Source organism: Hyla sarda, chromosome 1 (genome assembly GCF_029499605.1).
Source record: "Hyla sarda isolate aHylSar1 chromosome 1, aHylSar1.hap1, whole genome shotgun sequence".
NCBI classification, from domain to species: domain Eukaryota; kingdom Metazoa; phylum Chordata; class Amphibia; order Anura; family Hylidae; genus Hyla; species Hyla sarda.
The window spans coordinates 282,962,768-282,989,727 of record NC_079189.1 but is presented as its reverse complement, the minus strand read 5'-3'; the positions used below and the strand labels follow the sequence as shown (position 1 = coordinate 282,989,727).

The 26,960-nt window shown below is 44.3% G+C and overlaps 1 protein-coding gene across 1 annotated transcript in view; it reads left to right on the top strand.

Moving 5' to 3' along the window:
* Positions 1-3,952: 3,952 nt before the first annotated feature.
* The window catches only part of SIRT6 (sirtuin 6), a 67,996-nt gene continuing 44,988 nt past the window's right edge, over positions 3,953-26,960 (top strand). The window contains exons 1-2 of the mRNA XM_056573963.1: positions 3,953-4,098; positions 25,855-25,982. Coding sequence (XP_056429938.1) covers positions 4,033-4,098; positions 25,855-25,982 — 194 coding nt within the window. The 5' untranslated portion in view covers positions 3,953-4,032. The remainder of the gene's footprint in view (positions 4,099-25,854; positions 25,983-26,960) is intronic.

Here is a 26,960-nt window from a genome sequence, read left to right as displayed (position 1 = left end):
TTCTCTCCAGCGGAGAGGAACTACTCCATCGGGGATCGAGAGCTTCTAGCCATTAAATTAGCACTTGAGGAATGGAGGCATCTGCTGGAGGGATCAAGATTTCCTGTTATTATCTACACCGACCACAAGAACCTCTCCTACCTCCAGTCGGCCCAACGGCTGAATCCTCGCCAGGCCCGGTGGTCTCTGTTCTTTGCCCGATTTAATTTTGAGATTCACTTTCGTCCTGCCGATAAGAACATTAGGGCCGATGCTCTCTCTCGTTCCTCGGATGCCTCAGAAGTTGATCTCCCTCCGCAACACATCATTCCACCTGACTGCCTGATCTCCACTTCTCCTGCCTCCATCAGGCAGACTCCTCCAGGAAAGACCTTTGTTTCTCCACGCCAACGCCTCGGAATCCTCAAATGGGGTCACTCCTCCCATCTCGCAGGTCATGCGGGCATCAAGAAATCTGTGCAACTCATCTCCCGCTTCTATTGGTGGCCGACTCTGGAGACGGATGTTGGGGACTTTGTGCGAGCCTGCACTATCTGTGCCCGGGATAAGACTCCTCGCCAGAAGCCCGCTGGTTTTCTTCATCCTCTGCCTGTCCCCGAACAGCCTTGGTCTCTGATTGGTATGGATTTTATTACTGATTTACCCCCTTCCCGTGGCAACACCGTTATTTGGGTGGTCGTTGATCGATTCTCCAAAATGGCACATTTCATCCCTCTTCCTGGTCTTCCTTCTGCGCCTCAGTTGGCTAAACAATTTTTTGTACACATTTTTCGTCTTCACGGGTTGCCTACGCAGATTGTCTCGGATAGAGGGGTCCAATTCGTGTCTAAATTCTGGAGGGCTCTCTGTAAACAACTCAAGATTAAATTAAATTTTTCCTCTGCATATCATCCCCAGTCCAATGGACAAGTAGAAAGAATTAACCAGATCCTGGGTGATTATTTGCGACATTTTGTTTCCTCCCGCCAGGATGACTGGGCAGATCTCCTTCCATGGGCCGAATTTTCGTATAACTTCAGGGTCTCTGAATCTTCCTCCAAATCCCCATTTTTCGTGGTGTACGGCCGTCACCCTCTTCCCCCCCTCCCTACCCCCTTGCCCTCTGGTCTGCCCGCTGTGGATGAAATTTCTCGTGACCTTTCCATTATATGGAGAGAGACCCAAAATTCTCTCTTACAGGCTTCTTCACGCATGAAGAGGTTCGCGGATAAGAAAAGAAGAGCTCCCCCCGTTTTTTCCCCTGGAGACAAGGTATGGCTCTCCGCTAAATATGTCCGCTTCCGTGTCCCTAGCTACAAGTTGGGACCACGCTATCTTGGTCCTTTCAAAATTTTGTGTCAAATTAATCCTGTCTCTTATAAACTTCTTCTTCCTCCTTCTCTTCGTATCCCTAATGCCTTTCACGTCTCTCTTCTCAAACCACTCATCCTCAACCGTTTTTCTCCCAAATCTGTTCCTCCCACTCCTGTTTCCGGCTCCTCGGACGTCTTCTCGGTCAAGGAAATTTTGGCTGCCAAAAAGGTCAGAGGGAAAAATTTTTTTTTAGTAGACTGGGAGGGTTGTGGTCCTGAAGAGAGATCCTGGGAACCTGAGGACAACATCCTTGACAAAAGTCTGCTCCTCAGGTTCTCAGGCTCCAAGAAGAGGGGGAGACCCAAGGGGGGGGGTACTGTTACGCCGAGCGCTCCGGGTCCCCGCTCCTCCCCGGAGCGCTCGCTTCACTCCCTCCGCTGCAGCGCTCCGGTCACGTCCTCTGACCCGGGGCGCTGCGATCCTGCTGCCAGCCGGGATGCGATTCGCGATGCGGGTAGCGCCCGCTCGCGATGCGCACCCCGGCTCCCCTACCTGACTCGCTCCCCGTCTGTTCTGTCCCGGCGCGCGCGGCCCCGCTCCCTAGGGCGCGCGCGCGCCGGGTCTCTGCGATTTAAAGGGCCACTGCGCCGCTGATTGGCGCAGTGGTTCCAATTAGGGTTTTCACCTGTGCACTTCCCTATATTACCTCACTTCCCTTGCACTCCCTTGCCGGATCTTGTTGCCTTAGTGCCAGTGAAAGCGTTCCTTGTGTGTTCCTTGCCTGTGTTTCCAGACCTTCTGCCGTTGCCCCTGACTACGATCCTTGCTGCCTGCCCCGACCTTCTGCTACGTCCGACCTTGCTTCTGCCTACTCCCTTGTACCGCGCCTATCTTCAGCAGCCAGAGAGGTGAGCCGTTGCTAGTGGATACGACCTGGTCACTACCGCCGCAGCAAGACCATCCCGCTTTGCGGCGGGCTCTGGTGAAAACCAGTAGTGGCTTAGAACCGGTCCACTAGCACGGTCCACGCCAATCCCTCTCTGGCACAGAGGGTCCACTACCTGCCAGCCGGCATCGTGACACTGGTAAAAATAAATAGTGGGGTGAAAATCACATAAGAATTGTGAGAAAACCGTTACACACAGGTACAGACACTATATTATGTACTACACTAACTTTACAGCACCTATAGCATAGTCAAATAAAAAAAAAATCCCGAAATACCCCTTTAACTGGTTAACGACCAAGGACGTGTATACACATCCTTGTGCCTTTACCGGGGTAGGGCGCAGGCTCCCAACTTGAGCCTGTGCCATACCGGCTGGCCCTCAGCTGATTCTTACAGCTTAGGGCTGGCGTTAATAGCCGACATGCGGCAATCGCTGCGGCCCGCAATTAACCCTTTAGATAGCTGCTGTCAAAGCTGAGAGCGGCGTCTAAAGAACCCTGTAAACACTCCCTGGCAAGAACATGGGGGGGGGGGGGGGGGCATCCACTGTGGAGGTAGCTGGAGGGCTTACCTCTCCTTCCTTGCTGGTACTGGCTCTCGCACTGATAATTTCAGTGATCTGAAGCGCAGAGCACACAGATCAATGTGGTTCTATGGAACCAAATTGATCTGTATGAGGAATCTAATGGTTCCTCCTAAAAGTACCCTAAGGGGACTAAAAAAGTGTAAACATTTTTTTTTTGTAAAAGTAAAAAAAAAAATAAAAACACACATTAACCTTTTCCTTATTAAGTTTAAACCCTCCCCCTTTTCCCAAATTCCATATAAAGAATATGAAATCATAATTAAAATAAACATATGTGGCATCGCCGTATGTGTAAATGTCCGAACTATAAAAATATAATGTTAATTAAACTGCACGGTCAATGGCGTATACATGAAAATACCAAATTCCAAAATGGTGTATTTTTGGTCACTTTGTAAACTCTCAAACATTTTTTAAAAACCTATCCTATCAAAACAAAAATAGTACCCAAGAAAACTTCAGATCATGGCACAAAAAATGAGGCCTCATACCACCCCGTATACGGAAAAATAAAAAGCTATAGGGGTCAGAATAGGACAATTTTAAACATACTAATTTTGGTGCACAGTTTTACAGTAGTAAAATAAAGAAAAACCTATATAAACTTGGTATCATTGTAACCGTATGGACCTACAGAATAAATATAAGGTGTCAATTTTGCCCAAAAAAGCACTGCGTAGAATCGGAAGCCCCCAAAAGTGACAAAATAGTTTTTTTTTTCCAATTTTGCCCCACAAATATTTTTTTTCTGGGTTCGCCATAAATTTTGTGGTGAAATGATTGATGTCATTACAAAGTACAATTGGTGGCGCAAAAAATAAGCCATCATATGAGTCTGTAGGTGCAAAATTGAAAGTGTTACGATTTTTAGAAGATGATTAGGAAAGAACAAAAGTGCAAAAATGGAAAAACCCGTGGTCCTTAAAGGGTTAAGGTAAAAATGGTCTCGGTCCTCAAGGGGTTAAATTACACAGGACAGAATATAGCTCCCTCACACTGAGCAATATATTTAATCTCCTCCTATGTGGCTAAAAACTAGTCGAAGTTACAGGACCTTTGATGATGTCACAGTCATGTGATCAACCACATTCCCTTGTAGCTTTGCAGATCACATGGCTGTGACATCATCAAAGGTCCTTTAGTCCCTGGGATCTATCCTGCCAGTATCTAGACAGGCCTTTTCGTGCTGTAGAAGTTGCCAGTGATGTCTGTAAACTATGCGGCTGGCTTGTCCCCTTATGCTGATAAAGGGCGCTGCGGGCTGCCGGAGGTAAGTTATGTGTTTGCTGCAATTTAACAGTATGAACAGAGTAGCATACAGCTATCGTTATTGTTTGTAGATCAGCTACTTACCTTCTGGAAATCTATGGAAGAAATTGTGTCCAATAGATTAAATGGTATCCTATGTGTATTTTCTATAACGTGACTGATTCGTGAACAGTCCCGCTAGCAGTTTTCATGTTGACCGCAAGGTGGCGCTGTAATGTGCATGTTGTAAATGAATTGCTCTTTGTGTTGTAAACATTCCGCATATTTCTGTAGCTCGCCGTTCAATTGGTAAATGCGATAGAAATGACAAAGGCCTGTTTGGGTGGAGACATATTTATTTGTAATACATTGGGAACACCAATTGTTCAGTTTGTTACAATAGAATGTCGGCAAAGCTATGATGGCTAAGAAGCCAGCATCCACTTTAAATGGTGTGGTTGCCATTTAATTCGTTTTATTTAGTATATTTTCCTCTCTGCACACGTTAAATAAGAATTATATTTATGTTACAAAACCTGTTACAAAGCTAGGAATTACAACCCACTAGCTCATGGAAGCTGGAAGAAAGAGTTAATACAGCGGTGAATGGGTGAATTACTTGTATGTAGGCGCTAAGAACTGTTAACCCCTTAAGGACCAAGCCCATTTTCACCTTAAGGACCAGGCCAATTTTATTTTTGCATTTTCGTTTTTTTCCTCCTCGCCTTCTAAAATCCATAACTCTTTTATATTTCCATCTACAGACCCATATAAGGGCTTTGCAGGGATCAGTGTAAAAGATCAGTACGTGCAGTGTTATAGGTCCCTATGGGAGCTATAACACTGCAAAAAGAGTGTAAAAAAAAAAAAAATAAAAAAAAAAAAAAAAATAAAAAAAAATAAAAAAAAAAAAATATACAATGGTCTCCAAACTGGGGCCTTCCAGATGTTGCAAAACTACAACTCCCAGCATGCATGGTCTGTTAGTGCATGCTGGGAGTCATAGTTTTGCAACAGCTGGAGGCACACAGGTTAGGAAACACTGAGTTAGAAACAATGTTTCCCAACCAGTGTGTCTCCAGCTGTTGCAAAACTACAACTCCCAGCATGCCCAGACAGCTGAAGGGCATGCTGGGAGTTGTAGTTCGGCAACATCTGAAGGGCCAGATGTTGCTTAACTAAAACTCCCAGCATGCCTGGACAGTCAGTGCATGCTGGGAGTTGTAGTTTTGCAACAGCTGGAAGAGCACAGATTGGAGACCATTATACAATGGTCTCCAAACTGAGGCCCTCCAGATGTTGCAAAACTACAACTTCCAGCATGCCCAGACAGCCAAAGGCTGTCTAGGCATGCTGGGAGTTGTAGTTTTCAGACTCCTAGAAGCAGCAGTGAAGATCTTCACTGCTGCCTCTGAGGACCACATACTTACCTGTCGCTGCTCGTCCATGTGGACGGTCCCGCGCTGCTCCTCGGTCCCGCCGCTGGATCAGGTAAGTCCGCCGGTCCCCACGTGTTCCCCCCGAATGCCGCAGGTCCCCGCGAGCCCCTGCAGCCTTCGTCCCCCGTTCTGCCCGACTTCCAGGGGCGGGCAGTGCGGGGGATCTGAACTTTCACCCCAGATCACTGTGATTGGTCCACAGGGACCAATCACAGTGATCGCTGACCAGGACCATCAATTGATGGTCCTGGGGGTGAAGCAGAAGTTGTCCCCTGCTGGAAACAGCGGGACTTCTGCCAGTTAACCCGTGCGATGCTGCGCATCGCCGGGTTAACTGAATGTCATTTATAAACGCCGGGATGCGCGAACGCACTGCACAACCCGGCGTTTATATATGACATTCTGCGGGAAGGGGTTAATAAAGACAAGACTCGAGTATTATGCTTTTAACTTCTTTTACTGAACTCAGCAGCAAATAGATATTGAGAGTATTAAAGAGAAAATTTAACATGTAAGGTGTATATAAATATATGGATTAGGATGCAACCTAGTGTGATGTCCATATCAACCAATCAGGTAACAGGATAGGTGATATCAGTAATTGATGAACAGGTAACTTTCTTCTTCTTTGCAAAGGCAGATCAGATGAAATTCGACCGGAGTATTTCCGCCTGAAGAATGAGCAACGCCATTAAAGCAGATTTCCGTTCACAAATTCAGCCTCACAAATTCCGAAATGTGAATTTGTGAACGGAAACTCATTAGCTATACAGTCCATTTTAGTAAGCAGTATTTCTGCCTGCAATTTCAAAGCACAATTGCAGGCAAAAATTCCGTATGGTGAACCTAGCCTTGACCCCTTAAGGACTCCGCCCATTTGGGCGTTTTTGTGTTTTCCTCCTAGTCTTCAAAAAATCATAACTCTTATATTTTCATCCACAGACTAGTATGAGGGCTTGTTTTTAGCGTGACCCGTTGTCCGGTGTAATGCCATCACTTATTTTACCATAAAATGTATGGCGCAACCAAAAAAATACTATTTGTGTGGGGAAAATAAAAAGAAAACCGCAATTTAGCAAATTTTGCAAGGTTTTGTTTTTACGCCATACAGTTTACAGTAAAAATGACATGTGTTCTTTATTCTTTAGGTCAATACGATTTAAAATGATACCCATGATAACATACTTTTCTATTACTGTTGGCTTAAAAAAATAATAAATCTCAAACTGTTTAACCAAATTAGTACGTTTAAAATCCCCCTATTTTGAAAGCCTATAACTTTTTTTTTTTTTTTTGTATAAGCGGCGGTATGAGGGCTAATTTTTTTTGTGCCGTGATCTGTACTTTTATTGATACCATATTTGCTTATATAAAACTTTTAATACTTATTTTTTTGAATTTTTTTGGAATAAAATGTTATAAAAAAGCAGCTATTTTTTTTATTTTATTTTATTTTTTTTACGTTTACGCCGTTCACCGTACGGTATTTTTAACATCTTTATTTTAATTGTAGGGATATTTTACGCACATGGCGATACCAAATATGTATATAAAATATTTTTTTTTACACTTTTTGGGGGTGAAATAGGGAAAATGGGACAAGTTTAATTTTTATTGGGGGAGGGGGGTTTCAATTTTTTTTTTTTTAATTTTTACTTTTATTTTTACACTTTATTAGTCCCCATAGGGGACTGTTTATAGCAATCATTTGATTGCTAACACTGTTCAGTGCTAAGCACGGCATCTGAGGAGGCATAATGGCGGACATCTGCACGATCGCGGATGTCCGCCATTACGGCCGGGTCCCTTGCTGCTATCAGCAGCCGGTGCACTGCCGTAGATTGTGATTTGCCATAGTTTGTGATGGAGTGACTCAGCAGTTTTCCCTGCTCGAGCGCTCCGCATCCATTACATTCTATAGTCTGACACTCGCACACCACCCCCCAACCATTGGTTACTGCGGGGGCTGGGGGGGTGCGAGTGTCACGTGACATATTTAATCATCAGGCATCGCAGCTCACGGCAGTCTCACTTGGGCTATCACAGGGAGAGTATCTCTCCCTGTGATAGCCCGAAGCTGCACGGAGCTCTCATGGCCTCTGTGGCCCGATTCCGAGAACGGTATCGGGCCACAGAAGCTAATACTTTTACTGTTTTATTGTCACCCGCCAGCGCGATCGCCACCGCTATCGGGATCCCTATGCCCGATAGCGGCGTTATCAGCTTGTCACCCGCCAGCGGGATCCCTATGCCCGATAGCGCTGAAAACCGCTTGCCTCCCCGCCCGCTGCTCTGAACAGAAAGTAGAGCAGCGGGCGCAGCTAAAGTAGTACTGCGCATGCGCAGCACTACGCAAATAGCGTAGGTAGGTAGCGTAGCCGTAGATTAGTGTAGGTTGTAATTTAGCATAGTTTAGTATTAAAAGTGAAAGGGTGTTAGGCACCACAACTCCCAGCATGCCCATACAGCTAAAGGCTGCCCGGGCATGCTGGGAGTTGTAGTTTAGCTGATGGGACCACAAATCCCAGCATGCCCAGACAGCTGAAGGCTGCATGGTGATGCTGGGAGTTGTGCCTTCACTGCACTACAACTCCCAGCATCACCACGCAGCCTTTAGCGGTCTGGGCATGCTGGGAGTTGTGGTGCCTTCACTGCACTACAACTCCCAGCATCACCACGCAGCCTTCAGCTGTCTGGGCATGCTGGGAGTTGTGGTGCCTTCACTGCACTACAACTCCCAGCATCACCCCGCAGCCTTCAGCTGTGTGGGCATGCTGGGAGTTGTGGTTCCATCAGCTAAACTGCAACTCCCAGCATGCCTGGGCAGCCTTTAGCTCTCTGGGCATGCTGGGAGTTGTAGTCCTTTTTTCTGTCTAATCTAAGCTAAACTACAACTCCCAGCATGCCCTGGCAGCCTTCAGCTGTCTGGGCATGCTGGGAGTTGTGGTCCTTTTGCTGTCTAAGCTAAACTACAACTCCCAGCATGCCTGGGCAGCCTTTAGCTATCTGGGCATGCTGGGAGTTGTTGTCCTAAACTACAACTCCCATGCTGGGAGTTGTGGTGCCTAACCCCCTTTCACTTTTAATACTAAACTATGCAAAATTACAACCTACACTAATCTACGGCTACACTACCTACCTACCTACGCTATTTGCGTAGTGCTGCGCATGCGCAGTACTACTTTAGCTGTGCCCGCTGCTCTACTTTCTGTTCCCCGTTCCCTGAGAGTTAACAGGGGACGGGGAGCAGAGCAGCGGGCGGGGAGGCAAGCGGTTGTCAGCGCTATCGGGCATAGGGATCCCGATAGCGCTGTCGAGCGATCGCGCTGGCGATTGACAAGTTGATAACGCCGCTATCGGGCATAGGGATCCCGATAGCGGTGGCGAACGAGCAGTAAAAGTATTAGCTTCTGTGGCCCGATACCGCTCTCGGAATCGGGCCACAGAGGCCATGAGAGCTCCGTGCAGCTTCGGGAGATCCTCTCCCTGTGATAGCCCAAGTGAGACTGCCGTGAGCTGCGATGCCTGATGATTAAATATGTCACGTGACACTCGCACCCCCGCAGTAACCAATTGTTGGGGGGGTGGTGTGCGAGTGTCAGTCTATAGAATGTAATGGAGGCGGAGCGCTCGAGCAGGGAAAACTGCTGAGTCACTCCATCACAATCTATGGCAAATCATAATCTACGGCAATGCACCGGGACCTGCCGCGCATGACGTAAATGTAAGCCCTGGTGCGTTAAGTACCAGCTCACCAGGATGTACATTTACGTCCTGCGTCGTTAAACGGGTACTCCTGTGGTTAAGATTTTTGGCTATATTGCATCTTCTTTAAATGTTTTATGTTTTTTGCAATTGACATGTATTATATGTTTGTGTAGCATGTGTCTTTTTTTTTCTTACCTGTTTGTGGGCCAGGAAGTTGTGTAGTTCTGTGTTGGATCTCTGACTGTTGTCCACATATTAGGATTAGGCTGTGGACAAACATGTCAGGGCTTTTTTTCTTTCTCTGTTCTTTCAGAACTGCATGAGAGAGAGCCCTCCAGGTGGTCACAGGTGTGCATGAGAGAAATAAGACAGAGCAGGGGGGAGAGAGAGGACGTACACAGCTCTTCATCTCCCCTCCCCCTGCTCTGTCTTCTGAGGATGCAGGTCTGCACTGAAAGAAGACAGAGAAGATAAGAGTGTTATGTTAAGGAGGATGATAAAGTGCACGGGCTGTGGATGTATAGACTGCAGGGGAATACATCTCCGACTGGGGATGATTTCTATGTGTGAAAGGGGGGGGGGGGGGGGGTGTGTGACTCCTGAATGACACATTCTGGGAGTTGTAGTCCCAGTTATGTGTGTATGCTAGAGTTTTCAAACCAGTGTGCCTCCAGCTGTTTCAAAACTACAACTCCCAGCATGCCTGGACAGACTTTGGGCATGCTGGGAGTTGTGGTTTTTCAACAGCTGGAGGCACACTGGTTGGGAAACACTGTCCTAGCCTATTCAGCATACACATCATGTTACACCAGTGTTCCCAAACCAGTGTGCCTCCAGCTGTTGTAAAACTACAACTCTAAGCATTCCCTGACAGTCTTTGGGCATCCATGGAGTTGTATTTTTGCAACAGCTGAAGGCACACTGATTGGGAAACACTGGCCTAGACTATTCAGTATATTACAAAGTGCATTGTTTCCCAACCAGGGTGTCTTCAGCTGTATCAAAACTACAACTCCCAGCATGCCCAGGCAGCTTTTGGCTGTCCAGGCATGCTGATAGTAATAGTTTTGTAACACCTGGAGGCACCCTGGTTGGGAAACACTGGTGTATGCTCTATAGAGGTGTGGTGAACTACAACCCCCAGGAGACTACAGAGGCAGCATGCTGGTGTTATACCACAGACTGAAGACTCCTGAATGACACATGCTGGGAGTTGTAGTCCCTTTTGTGTGTGTATGCCAGTGTATTCCAACCAGGGCTGATTATATATTAGTGTGCTGTGCATAAGGGGGCTGACCCGGGAAAATAGTAGGATGGGTAAAGGGCGGAACAAACAAAAAAAAAATAAGGAGCCGCCCCAAACCAGCAAGGCATGTGGCATGCTGGGATTTGTAGTTTTCAGCAGAGCAAGAAACAGGAAATAGAAGCAAAGATAGGAAAACAAATTGGGGGATGAAGACAACAAAGAACGGAAATAGAGTAGGCTAAACAACATGAATAGAAATTAAACAAAACAAATAGGGTAAGTAAAAAACTGAAAAACGCGTTAACTACCGGAGTATCCCTTTAACCCCTTCCCGACCTTTGACATACCTGTACGTCATGAGTGGCAAGGTGTTCCCGACCCATGACATACAGGTACGTCATGAACATTTTTGCCGCTACTCGCAGCATCCCGCAGCACCCAGTAAGATGGTGGCTATCACTGATAGCCAGCCATCTTACAATGCGACCACGGGGGGTTTCATCCACCCCCCCAGCGATCGCTGCTATCAGCTGGTCAAATCTGACTCTGGGAGTTTCAAAACTGCAACTCCCAGCATGCCCAGACAGCCTTTGGCTTTCTGGGCATGCTGGGAGTTGTAGTTTTGCAACATCTGGAGGTCCACAGTTTGGAGACCACTGTATAATGGTCTCCAATCTGTGCTCTTTCAGATGTTGCAAAACTACAACTCCCAGCATGCTCAGTCTGTCCAGGCATGCTGGGAGTTGTAGTTCTCTAACATCTGGAAGAGCACAGATTGGAGACCATTATACAGTGGTCTCCAAACTGTGGACCTCCAGATGTTGCAAAACTACAACTCCCAGCATGCCCAGACTGCCCAAGCATGCTGGAAGTTGTAGTTCGGCAACATCTGATCCTTCAGATATTGCCGAACTACAACTTCCAGCATGCCTGGGCAGTCTGGGCATGCTGGGAGTTGTAGTTTTGCAACAACTGGAGGCACACTAGTTGGGAAACATTGTCCGTTTCCTACTTCAGTGCCTCCAGCTGTTGCAATTGTTGCAAAACTATAACTCCCAGCATGCACTGACAGACCATGCATGCTGGGAGTTGTAGTTTTGCAACAGCTGGAGGCACACTGGTTTGGAAACACTAAGTTTGGTTGCAAAACACTTGAAAGTTTATTACTTAACTTAGTGTTTCCAAACCAGTGTGCCTCCAGCTGTTGCAAAACTACAACTCCCAGCATGCACGGACAGCCAAAGGGCATGCTCGGAGTTTGCAACAGCTGGATGTTTGTCCCCCCCCCCAATGTGAATGTACAGGGTACACTCACATGGGCGGAGGTTTACAGTGAGTGCTGCAAGTTTGAGATGGCGCAAATTTTGCGCTGCAGCTCAAACTCCCAGCGGCAAACTTGCTGTGAACCTCTGCCCATGTGACTGTACCCTAAAAACACTACACTACACTAACACTAACCTAAAATAAAAAGTAAAAAAACACTACATATACACATACCCCTACACAGCCCCCCTCCCCCAAAAAAATGAAAAACGTCTGGTACGCTACTGTTTCCAAAACGGAGCCTCCAGCTGTTGCAAAATAACTCCCAGTATTGCTGGACAGCCGTTAACTGTCCAAGCATGCTGGGAGTTTTGCAACAGCTGAAGGCACCCTGTTAGGGGTATTCTATGACGATGATTCCCAATGTCCACCCCTATGCAAATCCCTAATTCAGGCCTCAAATGCGCATGGCACTCTCTCACTTCGGAGCCCTGTCGTATTTCAGGGCAACAGTTTTGGGACACATATGGGGTATCGCCGTACTCGGGAGAAATTGCCTTACAAATTTTGGGGGGCTTTTTCCTCTTTAACCCCTTATGAAAAGGTGAAGTTGGGGTCTACACCAGCATGTTAGTGTAAAAAAATAAATTTTTTACACTGGCATGCTGGTGTTGCCCTATACGTTTCATTTTCACAAGAGGTAAAAGGGGAAAAAAGACCCTCTAAATTTGTAATGCAATTTCTCCCGAGTACGGAGATACCCCATATGTGGGCGCAAAGTGCTCTGGGGGCACACAACAAGGCCCAGAAGGGAGAGTGCGCCATGTACATTTGAGGCGATTTGCACAGGGGTGGCTGATTGTTACAGCAGTTCTGACAAACGCAAAACAATAAATATCCATATTTGACCCCATTTTGGAAACTACACCCCTCACGGAATGTAATAAGGGGTGCAGTGAGCATTTACACCCCACTGGTGTATGACAGATTTTTGGAACAGTGGTCTGTGAAAATGAAAAATGCAATTTTTCATTTGCACAGTCCACTGTTTCAAATATCTGTCAAACGCCAGTGGGGTGTAAATGCTCACTGCACCCCTTATTAAATTCCATGAGGGGTATAGTTTCCAAAATGGGGTCACATGTGGGGGGTCCACTGTTCTGGCACCATAGGGGCTTCCTAAATGCAACATGCCCCCCAAAAACCCTTTCAGAAAAACTCACTCTCCAAAATCCCACTGTCGCTCCTTCCCTTCTGAGCCCTCTACTGCGCCCGCTGAACACTTTACATACACATATGAGGTATTTCCTTACTCGAGAGAAATTGGGTTACAAATTTTAGGGTGATTTATCTCCTTTTACCCCTTGTAAAAATTCAAAAATTGGGTCTACAAGAACATGCGAGTGTAAAAAATGAAGATTTAGAATTTTCTCCTTCACTTTGCTGCTATTTCTGTTAAACACCTAAAGGGTTAAAACACTTACTGAATGTCATTTTGAATACTTTGGGGGGTGCAGTTTTTATAATGGGGTAATTTATGGGGTATTTCTAATATGAAGACCCTTAAAATCCACTTCAAACCTGAACTGGTCCCTGAAAAATTACGATTTTGAAAATCTTGAGAAAAACTGGAAAATTGCCCTCTGATGTCTTCCAAAAGTAAAAACTTGTCAATTTTTTATGCAAACACAAAGTAGACATATTGTATATGTGAATCAATATGTAATTTATTTGGAATATCCATTTTCCTTTCAAGCAGAGACTTTCAAAGTTAGAAAAAATGCAAAATTTTCTAAATTTTCATGAAATTTTTTGATTTTTTTACCAAGAAAGGATACAAATATCAGTGAAATTTTACCAATAACATAAAGTAGAATATGTCACGAAAAAACAATCTCGGAATCAGAATGATAAGTAAAAGCATCCCAGAGTTATTAATGCTTAAAGTGACAGTGGTCAGATTTTCAAAAAATGCCCAGGTCCTGAAGGTGAAAATGGGCTGGGTCATGAAGGTGTTAAAGGGGTACTCCGGTGAAAACTTTTTTTCTTTTAAATCAACTGGTGGCAGAAAGTTAAACAAACATGTTTGTAAATTACTTCTATTAAAAAATCTTAATCCTTCCTGTACTTCTTAGCTGCTGAATACTACAGAGGAAGTTCTTTTCTTTTTGGAATGCTCTCTGATGACATCACGAGCACAGTTCTCACTGCTGACATTATTATAATAATAATAATAACACTTTATTTATTGTTGTCCTTAGTGGGATTTGAACCCAAGGCCCCAGCACTGCAAGGCAGCAGTGCTAACCACTGAGCCACCATGCTGCCCTTAGCATACATCTGCTATGCATCTGCTATGCATGGTTGCTAAATTGGACAGAGATGTCAGCAGAGAGCACTGTGCTCGTGATGTCATCAGTGTTCCAAAAAGAAAGGAATTTCCTCTGTAGCATTCAGCAGCTAATAAGTACTGGAAGGATTAAGATTTTTTAATAGAAGTAATTTACAAATATGTTTAACTTTCTGCCACCAGTTGATTTAAAAGAAAAAAGGTTTTCACCGGAATACCCCTTTAACCCCTTAAGGACGCAGGACGTAAATGTACGTCCTGGTGCGGTGGTACTTAACGCACCAGGACGTACATTTACGTCCTAAGCATAACCGCGTGCATCAGAGCGATGCCCGTGTCATGCGCGGCTGTTCCCGGCTGCTGATCGCAGCCAGGGACCCGCCGGCAATGGCCGACGCCCGCGATCTCGCGGGCGTCCACCATTAACCCCTCAGGTGCCGGGATCAATACAGATCCCGGCATCTGCGGCAGTGCGCGATTTGAATGAATGATCGGATCGCCCGCAGCGCTGCTGCGGGGATCCGATCATTCATAACGCCGCACGGAGGTCCCCTCTCCTTCCTCCGTCCGGCTCCCGGTGTCTCCTGTTCTGGTCTGTGATCGAGCAGACCAGAGCAGAAGATCACCGAAAACACTGATCTGTTCTATGTCCTATACATAGAACAGATCAGTATTAGCAATCATGGTATTGCTATGAATAGTCCCCTATGGGGACTATTCAAGTGTAAAAAAAAATCCCCTCCCCCAATAAAAAAGTAAAACGTCCGTTTTGTCCTATTTTACCCCCAAAAAGCGTAATATTTTTTTTATAGACATATTTGGTATCGCCGCGTGTGTAAATGTCCGAACTATTAAAATAAAATGTTAATGATCCCGTACGGTGAACGGCGTGAATGAAAAAAAAAAAAAAAGTCCAAAATTCCTACTTTTTTAATACATTTTATAAAAAAAAAAATTATAAAAAATGTATTAAGTTTTTTATATGCAAATGTGGTATAAAAAAAAGTACAGATCATGGCGCAAAAAATGAGCCCCCATACCGCCGCTTATACGGAAAAATAAAAAAGTTATAGGTCATCAAAATAAAGGGATTATAAACGTACTACCGTATTTATCGGGATATACCACGCACCGGCCTAAAACACGCACCCTCATTTTACCAAGGATATTTGGGTAAAATTTTTTTACCCAAATATCCATGGTAAAATGAGGGTGCGTGTGTGCGCGTGTATACCCCGATATACCCCCAGGAAAGGCAGGGGGAGAGAGGCCGTCGCTGCCCGCTTCTCTCCCCCTGCCTTTCCTGGGGTCTAGAGCGCTGCTGTTGGCCCTTCTCACCACCTGGTTATCGGCGCCGCTGCCCGTTCTGTCCCCCTGACTATCGGTGCCGGCGCCGATAGCCAGGGGGAGAGAAGAGGCAGCGGCACCCATTGCCGGCGCCGCTGCCCCGTTGCCTCCCCCCATCCCCGGTGGCATAATTACCTGAGTCGGGTCCGCGCTGCTGCAGGCCTCCGTCGTGCGTCCCCAGCGTCGTTGCTATGCACGGCGCGGCGCATGACGTCAGGGGACGCACGCCGGAGGCCTGCAGCAGCGCGGACCCAACTCAGGTAATTATGCCACCGGGGATGGGGGGAGGCAACGGGGCAGTGGCGCCGGCAATGGGTGCCGCTGCCCCTTCTCTCCCCTTGGCTGTCGGCGCCGCTTCTCTCCCCCTGGCTATCGGCGCCGGCACCGATAGTCAGGGGGACAGAACGGGCAGCGGCGCCGATAACCAGGGGATGAGAAGGGCCGACAGCAGCGCTCTAGACCCCAGGAAAGGCAGGGGGAGAGAAGCGGGCAGCGACGGCCTTTCCTGGGGGTGTATCGGCGTATAACACGCACACAGACTTTAGGCTAAAAATTTTAGCCTAAAAAGTGCGTGTTATACGCCGATAAATACGGTAATTTGGTTAAAAAGTTTGATTTTTTTTAAGCGCAACAATAATAGAAAAGTAGGTAATAATGGGTATCCTTTTAATCGTATTGACCCTCAGAATAAAGAACACATGTCATTTTTACCATAAATTGTACTGCGTGAAAACGAAACCTTCCAAAATTAGCAAAATTGCGTTTTTCGTTTTAATTTCCCCACAAAAAGTGTTTTTTGGTTGCGCCATACATTATGATATAATGAGTGATGTCATTACAAAGGACAACTGGTCGCGCAAAAAACAAGCCCTCATACTAGTCTGTGGATGAAAATATAAGAGTTATGATTTTTAGAAGGCGAGGAGGAAAAAATGAAAACGTAAAAATTAAATTGTCCTTAAGGCCAAAATGGGCTGAGTCCTTAAGGGGTTAAGCTCACTTAAAACAAGTAAAAGCATATTTAACAAATGATGCTCACATAAAGTAGTAATATTATAAATGTGAATCAATGTCTATTTTAGGTGGTATGACCATCTTTCTTAGAAGCTGAGAATTTCCGATTTATAAAATGCTAATTTACCACTTACATAAAGTAGAATATATGTAGAAAAAACAATCATGTTGGGCAATAGCTATTACTAGGCAGATAACAAAAGGGTTGTAGTCTATTCAGGAAGGGCCATGAAATTGGAAAGGGAGGAGGGGTTTGCCTTTATGTAAAGGTCACACTGTGGGAGGATACATCTGAGGGAAATGATGTGAGTCAATATGGATATATATATATATATATATATATATATATATATATATACACATATACATACAGTCAGAGTTTGCTATAACCTGCCAAATATAATGGAATATAAATTATTGAGACAAGGCAGCAAATCACAATAAGGTGGATATTATAGGAGACTTTAAGGCCAGGTTCATACTAATTCAGAGTGAAATTCGGTTTTAAAATTCTAATGCAGCAGAGTCCCATTGCTGGCAATGGAATTCTGCTGCACAGTGCACACTATAGAATTTTATAAGTGAATATTCAGCCTCTGAAATTCCACCGCCAAAATAATAAACTTGTCCATTCTTTAGGTGGAATCCGCTCCTCAGACATAGCCATTTGTGGGGTCAACAATGTCCGCACATTCCTGAATCAGTTGGTGCTGGCCGCACCTGGAAGCTCCGTATGGAATTTTTCTGTCCAGCGCTTCATACGTTTGAACCTGGCCTTATTATCCCAACATATAAACTGGGAAACAAAGTAATTAATATGCAGGTAGTAGGACACCTAAAGTGACCACAATATAATACATTTAAAACTTGTCCATTAACCCCTTAAGGATTCAGGGCGTATCTATGCACCCTGAGCTACATCATAGCGGGTCGGTCAGCAGCCAGGACCAGTGGCTAATGCTGGACATCACCAATCGCAGTGATGCGCTGCATTAACCCTTTAGATGCGGCAGTCAGTTGATTGCAACATCTAAAATGTAAAAATAAAAACAATCCTGGCTTCTCAGTCGGGCTGAGCGGTGAAACCGCAGTGTCCTGATCAGCTGGGAGGATGATAGAAGGGCCCTTACCTGCCTCCTCGCCATTCGATCGGTGCTTCTGTGCTCCAGTCAGCCATAGCAGGCTGAAGCAATCGAGCACCGATAACACTGATTAATTGAACAGTGTATGCTATCTGAAGATTATTTAAATATCTTTTTTTTAACATAAACATAAGTGGTATTGCCGCGTGCATAACTGGCCCATCTATAAGAATATAACGTTAAAGAGTACCTGTCATCTAACTAAACTTTTAATATATTGTTACATGTGTGATTATAAGACACTTTGCTATTTACTTGCTGTTACAATTCTCAACCTTTTATGTTTTTTAATGTGATTGAAAAAAACGGCCACTAGGTGGCTCTGTTCTGTTCCCTGCCACAAGTCAAACAGTTAGTTTGTTCTCCTTTCGGCCTGGCAGCAGACCAAACTCAGGAAGTGCGTGTGGGGCATGGCAAGGCACAGCTCTCGCCGTCTTCAGTGGCGTTGTGCCTGCTGAACGCCCACTTTCTCCTGTCAGGAGCTCACACAGTGTGAACAAGGAGAAAGGTATGATACAGAGCTTTTTTAAAGCTCGGAATTTTTTTTAAAGGGGTACTCAGCTCTCCAGCTTTTGGAACATTTAGTTCCAAACACTGGGTGCGGGCTTTGGGGGTCACCGTGTTCCTAAAGCTGGAGAGTGGAGTATCCCTTTAAGGGCAGGAGGATTTTTAGGAGTAGTTAGGGAATATAATCTGAGTTAGTCTAGAAAACATGGTTTGATGACATGTACTCTTTTTAATTAAACCGCATGGTCAATGGCGTATACGGAAAAAAAAATTGCATATTTTTTGGTCACCTTTTATACCCTAAAAAAGTATAAAAAGCAATCAAAGTCCAATCAAAATAATAATAATACTGATAAAGACTTTCAGGTTGCGGCGCAATATATAAGCCCTCACACATCCCTGTATACGGAAAAATAAAATAGTTATAGGGGTCAGAAGAGGACATACTATTTTTTCCATACAAAATGTTATAATTTTTTAATTTATCGAAAAGTGCACTGTGTAGAAATGGTAGCCCCCAAAAGTTTATCTGCCCTCGCAGCAGGGCCCAGCAGATAAACAGCAGCAGTGATGTCATGAAGCCCCGCCCGTGCCTCAAGCCTGCTGGTCGAACAGAAGGAAAAGATGAATATACTGGTAGAACGGGAGCGTGGATCGCAGACACGAATATGGTTGTCATCAGTGTCACCCGCACAACCTGCCTGTAAGAGCTTACACTGTTTTCCTTTTAATCACATTCTTCTCCACTGTGTTCACAGGGGAAAATGAAATGCCAGGTAAAATACTGCAGGATAAGGTGACATCCCTAGTACATGTCACCTGTCTATACCAGGAAGAAGTACAGAGCAGTCTTTAAAAAAAAAAAAAAAAAAAATGACAAATCACCAGGTCCAGATAGCATTCACTCCTGACTTTTAAAGGGGTTGTGCGCTGCCCTGACTTTCGGAGCTCTGCTCACAGCGTTCGGAAGTTCATTACTCTGAACGCTGTGTGCGGGCTTCCATGTTCGCGGCCGCCGGGCGTGACATCACGCACGGCCCCTCGTGACGTCTCCTCTGCCCCCTCAACGGAAGTCTATGGGAAGGGGGCGCGACTGCTGTCATGCCCCCTTCCCATAGACTTTGGTAGCGGAGGCGGGCGTGATGTCACGGAAGCCCGCACACAGCGTTCGGAGTAATGAACTTCCGGACGCTGTGAGCGGAGCTCCGAAAGTCAGGGCAGCGCACAAGCCCTTTAAGGGATCTAAGTACGTAATAGACAGACCTCTATTTCTAATATTCAAGGACAGGGTTGATTCCTCAGTATTGGCAAATAGCAAACGTGGTAGAAATAAGGGACCAAAAAGTAACCCTGGGAATTATAGACCTGTTAGTTTAACCTCCGTTGTATGTAAATTGTTTGAGGGTTTACGAAGAGATGCTATTTTGAATATCTCAATGAAAATAAATGTGTGACTCCATATCACCATGGGTTTATGAGGGATCGGTCCTGTCAAACTAACCTGATCAGCTTTTATAAGGAGGTGAGCTCCAGACTGGACCAGGGGGAATTGCTGGATGTTGTATCTTTTGATGTTTTCAAAGTATTTGTTACTGTGCCAAATAAAAGATTGGTACATAAAATGAGAATTATAGGGCTGGGGAAAATGTGGGTAAATACCTGGCTCAGTAATAGGAAACAGAGGGTGGTTATAAATGGTACATACTCTGATTTGGTAACTGTTACTAGTAGGGTACCACAGGGGTTAGATTTTGGTCCTATTATATTTTTTTTAAATATTTTTATTAACGACCTTGTAGAGACATGATATAGTAAAGTTTTATTTATTTTATTTTTTTTTTTGCGGTAGCACTGAAACATGTAGAGGGGGCAAATTTAAGTGTTTGTAAATGCACATCCTGATGCCCTGGTAGTGGTACATTTACGTCCTGTCTTGAATTATTGCGTCACCGGACGCAGTGATCGGGGAAGATGACTGCTGTTATCTAACAGCAGCCATCTTCTGATGTAACCTAGGGGGGTTTTAACCCCCCTCGCCATTATGGCGATTGGACAGTAATAAAGTAAGTGAAAACACAAAATTTACACACTTACAAGTAGTCTGCTAACCAATTAGAATGCTTACACAATGTGCTACGCCCCATTGAAGGATAAATCTTGTGTGTACGCAATACAATAAATCAGAGAACCATTTTAATCTAGTCTTGTGTCAGCTTTTCTCTGCATGCATGTATTACCTAATTTGGAGCAGGACATCAACCTAGAGCGGTCAGTTGGAACGCATCCAAACAACGCTACAGGGCAAGGCCAGTTGATGCCCTCCAAACTAGTAGCCGTCCCTCAAACTAGTAGTCCTGTTCCCCAAACTAGTTGCCCTATCCCCCGTACAAGTTTCCCTGTCCTCCATATAGATGACCCCGTCTGGACCCCAGTTCCAGATGATTTTGAACCACAGCCTCCTGGGTTGTTGGCCGCCCATGAATCAAAATTGACATCACATGTCTCACTGAAATGGACTTTTTTTTTGACTTTGAGGACTTAATTTGACTTTATCAAACAAACTTGTATGCCCAACAGTTTGTGGCCTAGCACCCCGATGCTTTTTTGGCTAGGCCCGATATATGGACCCCCATCAGTGCAGCCGAGATGAGGAAGTTTTGGGGCATCATGCTGCATATGGGCTTAGTAAAAAAAACGAACATTCAGCAATGCTGGAACGTGGAGGTTTTGAATAACACCCCATTTTTCCATATGGTTATGCTATGGTCACGTTTTGAGGCAATCAATCCTTAAATGTTTGCATCATGTGGTTAATGCAACGTGCCCGCCCGAAATAATCACACATATGACTGCCTATTCAAAATAAGGATGGTCATAGATCGTTTCACTAAATTTGCAGAGGCCTATGTCCCCCAAAAAGAGGTCTCTGAAAAGTCCCTTATTAGTTTCAAAGGGAGACTCCGTTTCTGTCAATACATTCCCACTAAGAGGGCAAGGTATGGTGTGAAAGTATACAAACTCTGTGAGAGTACCTCAGTCAGGAAGGAATTTCCCCCCCCCTGCTATGGGGCAATTGGCATCAGCCTCATAAGGGTTTTTTTTTTTTTTTTTGATCAACACAGCAGGGCAAAGTTTCCGAATCATGGTGCCTCCAGCTGTTGCAAGATTACAATTTACAGCATGCTGGGAGTCATAGTTTTGCAACTACTGGAGGCACCCTAGTTGGGAAACACTGCAATAGAAGGAGATTTACTAAGTAAAGCTCTGCAAATTTTTAGTCTGCTAAATTTGCTAAGAGGGGCACGTCTCTTAGTAAATCCAGTGGCTTTGTTGCAGTAAAACTGTTCACTGCACCCCTGCATACAATCCTTACGGGGTGTACTTACTGTAATGGGGTTCCTTTTGGGTGTTTTAATTTCCCTCTGCAAATGTCAAACATCCATGTGCAAATCACTAATTTAGGCCTCAAATGCTCATAGCGCTCTTTCACTCCTGAGCCCTGTCGTATTTTCCTGTCAACAGTTTAGGGCCACATATGGGATATTTCCGTACTCTGGAGAAATTGCTTTGCTAACTTTGGGGGGGGGGGGGGGGGGGACGCTTTTTTTCACCTTGTACCCTTTGTGAAAATAAAAACTTTGGGGCTACACCAGCATATACATTTTTTTTCTTTCCACTAACATCCTGGTGTAGCCCCAACTGTTACAAATTTTGAGGGGCTTTTTCTCCATGAACTCCTCATGAAAATGTAACACAACTTTTTCTGGGTATGAAAATACCCCATACATGGATAAAAAGAGCTTTGCGGGTACATGACAGGGGTCAGTAGTGAGAGAGCACCATGTACATATGAGGCCTAAATTGGTGATTTCTACTGCAATGATGAGTTGCAGAGGTTCTGATGCAAAAGCAAAAAATAAAACCACCAACAAGTGACCTCGTTTTGGAAACTACATCCGGTATGGACAGTAATAAGAGGTGCAGTGAGCATTTGGACCCCAGAGTTGTCAAATAGTGTTTAAATTATTATTTTTTTTTTCACGGCCCACTGTTCCAAAAAATTGTTAGACACCTGTGAGATTCAGTTGATCTCTTCACCCCTTGTTACAGTCCATGAGAGGTGTATTTTCCAAAATGGGGTCACTTCTCTGTTATATATATTATATATATCAATTTTTTTTGTTTTTATGTCCGAACCTCTGCAATGATGAGCCATTGAAGGGCAAATCACCAAATTAGGCCTCAAATGTACATGGTTCTCTCACTCTGACCCATGCTGTGCACCTGCAAAGCACTCTTCGTCCATGCATGGGGTATTTTCTGTACTTGGGAGAAGTTGCGTTCCAAATTTTGGATGGGGTTTTTCTTCTTTTACCCCTAAAAATGGGGCTACGCCAGCATGTTAGTTTTTTTTTCCACTTACATGCTTTTGTAGTCCTAAAGTTTTCATTTTCCCAAGGAAAAATATTTAAAACAAAACTTTTCCCAAGGACGGAAATACCCCATATGTGGATGTAAAGCGCTCTGCGGGCGCATGGCAGGGGTCAGAAGGGAAGGAGCACCATTGAACTTTAAGAGAGTGGATTTGGATGCAAGTGTGGTTGTATCATGTTTGCAAAGCTCCCATTTTGCCAGGACAGTGGAAACCACCCACAAGTGACCCCATTTTGGAAATGAAACATCTAAAGGAATGTAATAAGTGCAGCAAGCTTTTGCACTCCACAGGTTTTTGACACCATTTTGGAACAGTGGACAGTGAAAATGAAAAATTTAAATGCTGGTGTAACCCCTAATTTTTCAGTTTTACAAGGTATACATTTAGAAAAAGCCCCCCCAAAATTTGTAAACCAATTTTCTCCTGAGTATGGAAATATCCCATATTTGGAGGCAACATGCTGTGCGGGTGCACAACAAGGTCCATAAGAGGAGCGACATTGGGCTTTTGGAGAGAGGATTTGGCTGGAATGGAAGTTGGGGGCCATGTCATATTTGCAAAGCCCCATTTTGCCAAGACATTGGAAATCCCCCACAAGTAACCCCGTTTTGTAAACTACACCCTTCAAGGAACATAACAAGGGGTACAATGAGCATTTAGACCCCAAAGAAGATTCCAAGATTTTTGAAACAGTAGGCTGCATAAATAAAAAAAATAGTCATATTCACAGCCCACTGTTCCAAACAACTTGAAATAACCTGTGAGTTGTAAATGCTCACTGCTCCCCTTATTACGTTCCTTGAGGGGTGTATCTTCCAAAATGGTGTCACATGTGGCGGGTTTCCGCTGTTTTGGCACCATGGTGACATGGCCTCCAACTTCCATTACAACCAAATCTTCTCTCCCAAATCCCAAAGTTGCTCCTTCCCTCATGTGCCCTGTTGTGTGCCCGCACAACACATTATGCCCAGATATGGGGTGTTTCCTGATTCAGGAGAAATAGGGTAAACAATTTTCTCTGTTAACCCCTTGTAAAAATTGAAACAACATTTGGGACTTCAACAATATGTTAGTGTAAAAAAAATAGAGATTTTGACTTTTCACCTCTACTTTGCTGCTATTGCTGTGAAACACCTAAAGGGTTAACAAACTTACTAAATGTCATTTTTGAATACTCTGAGGGGTGCATTTTTTATAATGGGGTCATTTATAGGAAAAGCCCCCCAAATCCACTTCAAACTGAACTAAACAGAAAAATTCAGATTTAGAAATTTTCCTGAACAATTGCTGCAAAACTTTGAAGCCCTCTGTCTTCAAAAAGGAAAAAGATGTCAACTTTATGATGCCACCATAAAGTAGACATTGTATATGTGAATCAATATATAATTTATTTGGAATGGCCATTTTCCTTACAAGCAGAGCATTTCAAACTTAGAAAAATGCTAATTTTTGAATTTTTTTCATGAAATGTTGGAATTTTTCACAAAGAAATGATGCAAGTATCAACAAAATTTTACCACTATCCTAAAAAAGAATCAAATTCATAAGTAAAAGTTATTGATGCCAAAAGTGACACCGGTCAGATTTGAAAAATGTGTCTGTGTTTTTAAAGGGGTACTCCGCCCCTGGCATCTTATCCCCTATACAAAGGAGTTCACTCTGTGCGTAATGACGGGCGATACAGGGGCCGGAGCAGCATGACGTCATTGCTCCGCCCCTCATGACATCACGGCCCGTCCCCTTAATGCAAGTCTATGGCAGGGGGCGTGATGACTGCCACGTCCCCTCCCATAGACTTGTATTGACTGGGCGGGTCGTGATGCCACGAGGCGCGGAGCCGTGGCGTATCGATGCTCCGGCCCCTGTATTGCCCGTCATTACGTGCAGAGCGATCTCGCTCTGCACAGTAATGATAGCTGGGTTCTGCAGCGGCGATCCCCAGGGTCCCCAGCAGCGGGACCCCGGCGATCTGACATCTTATCCCCTATCCTTTGGATAGGGGATAAGATGTCTAGGGGCGGAGTACCCCTTTAAGGTCAACATGGGCTGCGTCCTTAAGGGGTTGAAGGGGTATTCCAGGAATAAAAAAATAAAAAAAACAGGCCTTTTTTCTTTCAAAGACAGCGCACTCCTTGTCTCCACTTTGGGTGTGGTATTACAACTTGGCTCCATTCACATGGGACTGAGCTGCAGAACCACACCCAAACAGGAGAGGTCTTTGAAAGAAAAAAGGCCTGTTTTTTTTATTCCTGGAACACCACCAGTACAGTCTACAGCATTTGTGGTACTGCAGACTCCACCGTTCACATATATAAAGATGGTGAGTCCATCTGATGACTGTTAATATCAGCTTTCTCTACAGTATGTTAACTTAACTTTTGTCACTTGATATAATTTTATTCAGTACCATGAAGTGATATTAAGTGGCCTTTGTGCCCCAGGTTTGGGGCTTTAATTGATTTGGAATCCATGACTTTCCTTTGAGGAATATTGTGTTTTTGGTTCCATACCAGAGTAAGTGGTCATGGTGAACTCAATTGAAGAGTTCTAAAGATGCCTGGATGCAAGAGTAATAACATTACAGGTTATAGATACTAGTTTATAGGGACAGAAAGGTGATCCAGGGATTTATTCTAATTGCCATATTGGAGTCTGGAAGGAATTTCCCCCCAGGTATGGGGTAATTGGCATCAGCCTTATTGGCTTTTATTGCCTTTCTCTGGAGAAGCACACTAGGGATATAGGTTAAACCTAATGGACTTTTTCAACCTCAAAAACTATATGTACCTATACTTTATGATCGGGACATGGATTCACATAAAAACATGCCCCAGCAATTATGCGTGCATGCGCTGTATACGACTAAGGCGAGAGAGTTCACGAAACACGTCCCTTTCTGATCCACGTATGTATCAGTGTGTCATTATGCAATAAACATCTTCCTTGCTTTGGACCTGCAGTGCTGGAGTTTCCGTTTCTTCTCACATTTGTATGTAGTCCACACGTTTTCGTGCACTGGAACTTGGAGTGGTGAGCTGGACATTGGCAGAGCATTGGCAGAGTATAATGCTGTCCCTGCCCATCTGGAAGAGTAGCTAGACCATCAGATGGGTTAAATGGACCTATATCTCAGGAATGGGAGTGGGGTAAGGGGGGGGAGTCAATCACAATACTATAAAAACGTATGTGATGAGCTCCTCCTCCCCTTCTATGGATGCCACGATCCTATTCTCCTATGGTCACAAGATCAGTATTCAAGAGGTATTTTTTATGATGGTTGCCTTTTTAAATGTGTTATGGTTTCAATATTTGCCATTTATTTTTTAGATTTTTGACTCGCCAGAAGATCTGAATAAAAAAGTGAAGGAACTTGCAGATATGGTTCGGAAAGCTTCATACATTGTCTTTCATACAGGAGCTGGAATAAGTACTTCATGTGGAATCCCTGATTTTAGGTGTGAGAATATGTTTGAGATAATGTTTCTGTTTTAAAAACATTTTTTTTTAAGAAGTTATTATTTGCAGTCCCAATTTGCAATTATTTAGTAGAATATATAACTGGCACAATGGTGAATGTGCTTTGTCACTACTAATTTTGATGAGTTTTTTATAACATATGTTTTGTATCTAATTGTTTGTCTTGGTGTGCTGGGTTCCTATGATCTTTGGGCAGGGGGATACTTCACTTTTTATCCCCTATTCACAGGGTAGGGGGTAAGTAGTTAAGTGTCTGATCACATGGGGTCTGACTGCATTGCATTTTATGGGGTGTAAGGGTTAAAGCATACCTGTCAGATCTGTTATGTTACTCAGGATTTCATCCTGATCATGTACATGTAATTTTTTTTATCTCTATTACCCCTTTTTCACAAAAAAAATAGCATATTACAGTTGCTCAATATCTTTTTATCTATCCATAAAAACCCAGGGAGGGGTGTGTCCTTCTCTTGCCTGCACTGTGATGACTCCCCTCACTCTTCTGACTCCCTGCTCTCAGGAGCCTGGCAGCCCTGCTCTGTAACCCTTTCCTTTCTGGTTTTATGCTGTACACACATACACAAACACACAGTCCCAATGATTATGGGAGATTGCCTGTACTCTACCACCAAAGACAAAATGGTGAGTATATAACTTGCATCTTCCCGAATTAGTGCAAAAGTTTAATGCTAAACATACAGTGTGTTATTTTTTTTGTTATGCATACATTTTATATATTTTCCCTTTGTCATTCATATGTATCATCCTTTGCCAGTCCTGTAATGCTGGGACTTGTAGTTTTGAAATAGTTGGAGGTACAGTGTTTGGCTAAATTTTTTTTATTTATTTTTTATTTTTGCAGCAGTGTTGCCTTCAGCTGTGTGCCTGCAGCTTTTGCAAAACTACAAGTCCCAGCATGCTCAGACATCCTTTGACTGTCCAGGCATGCTTGGAGT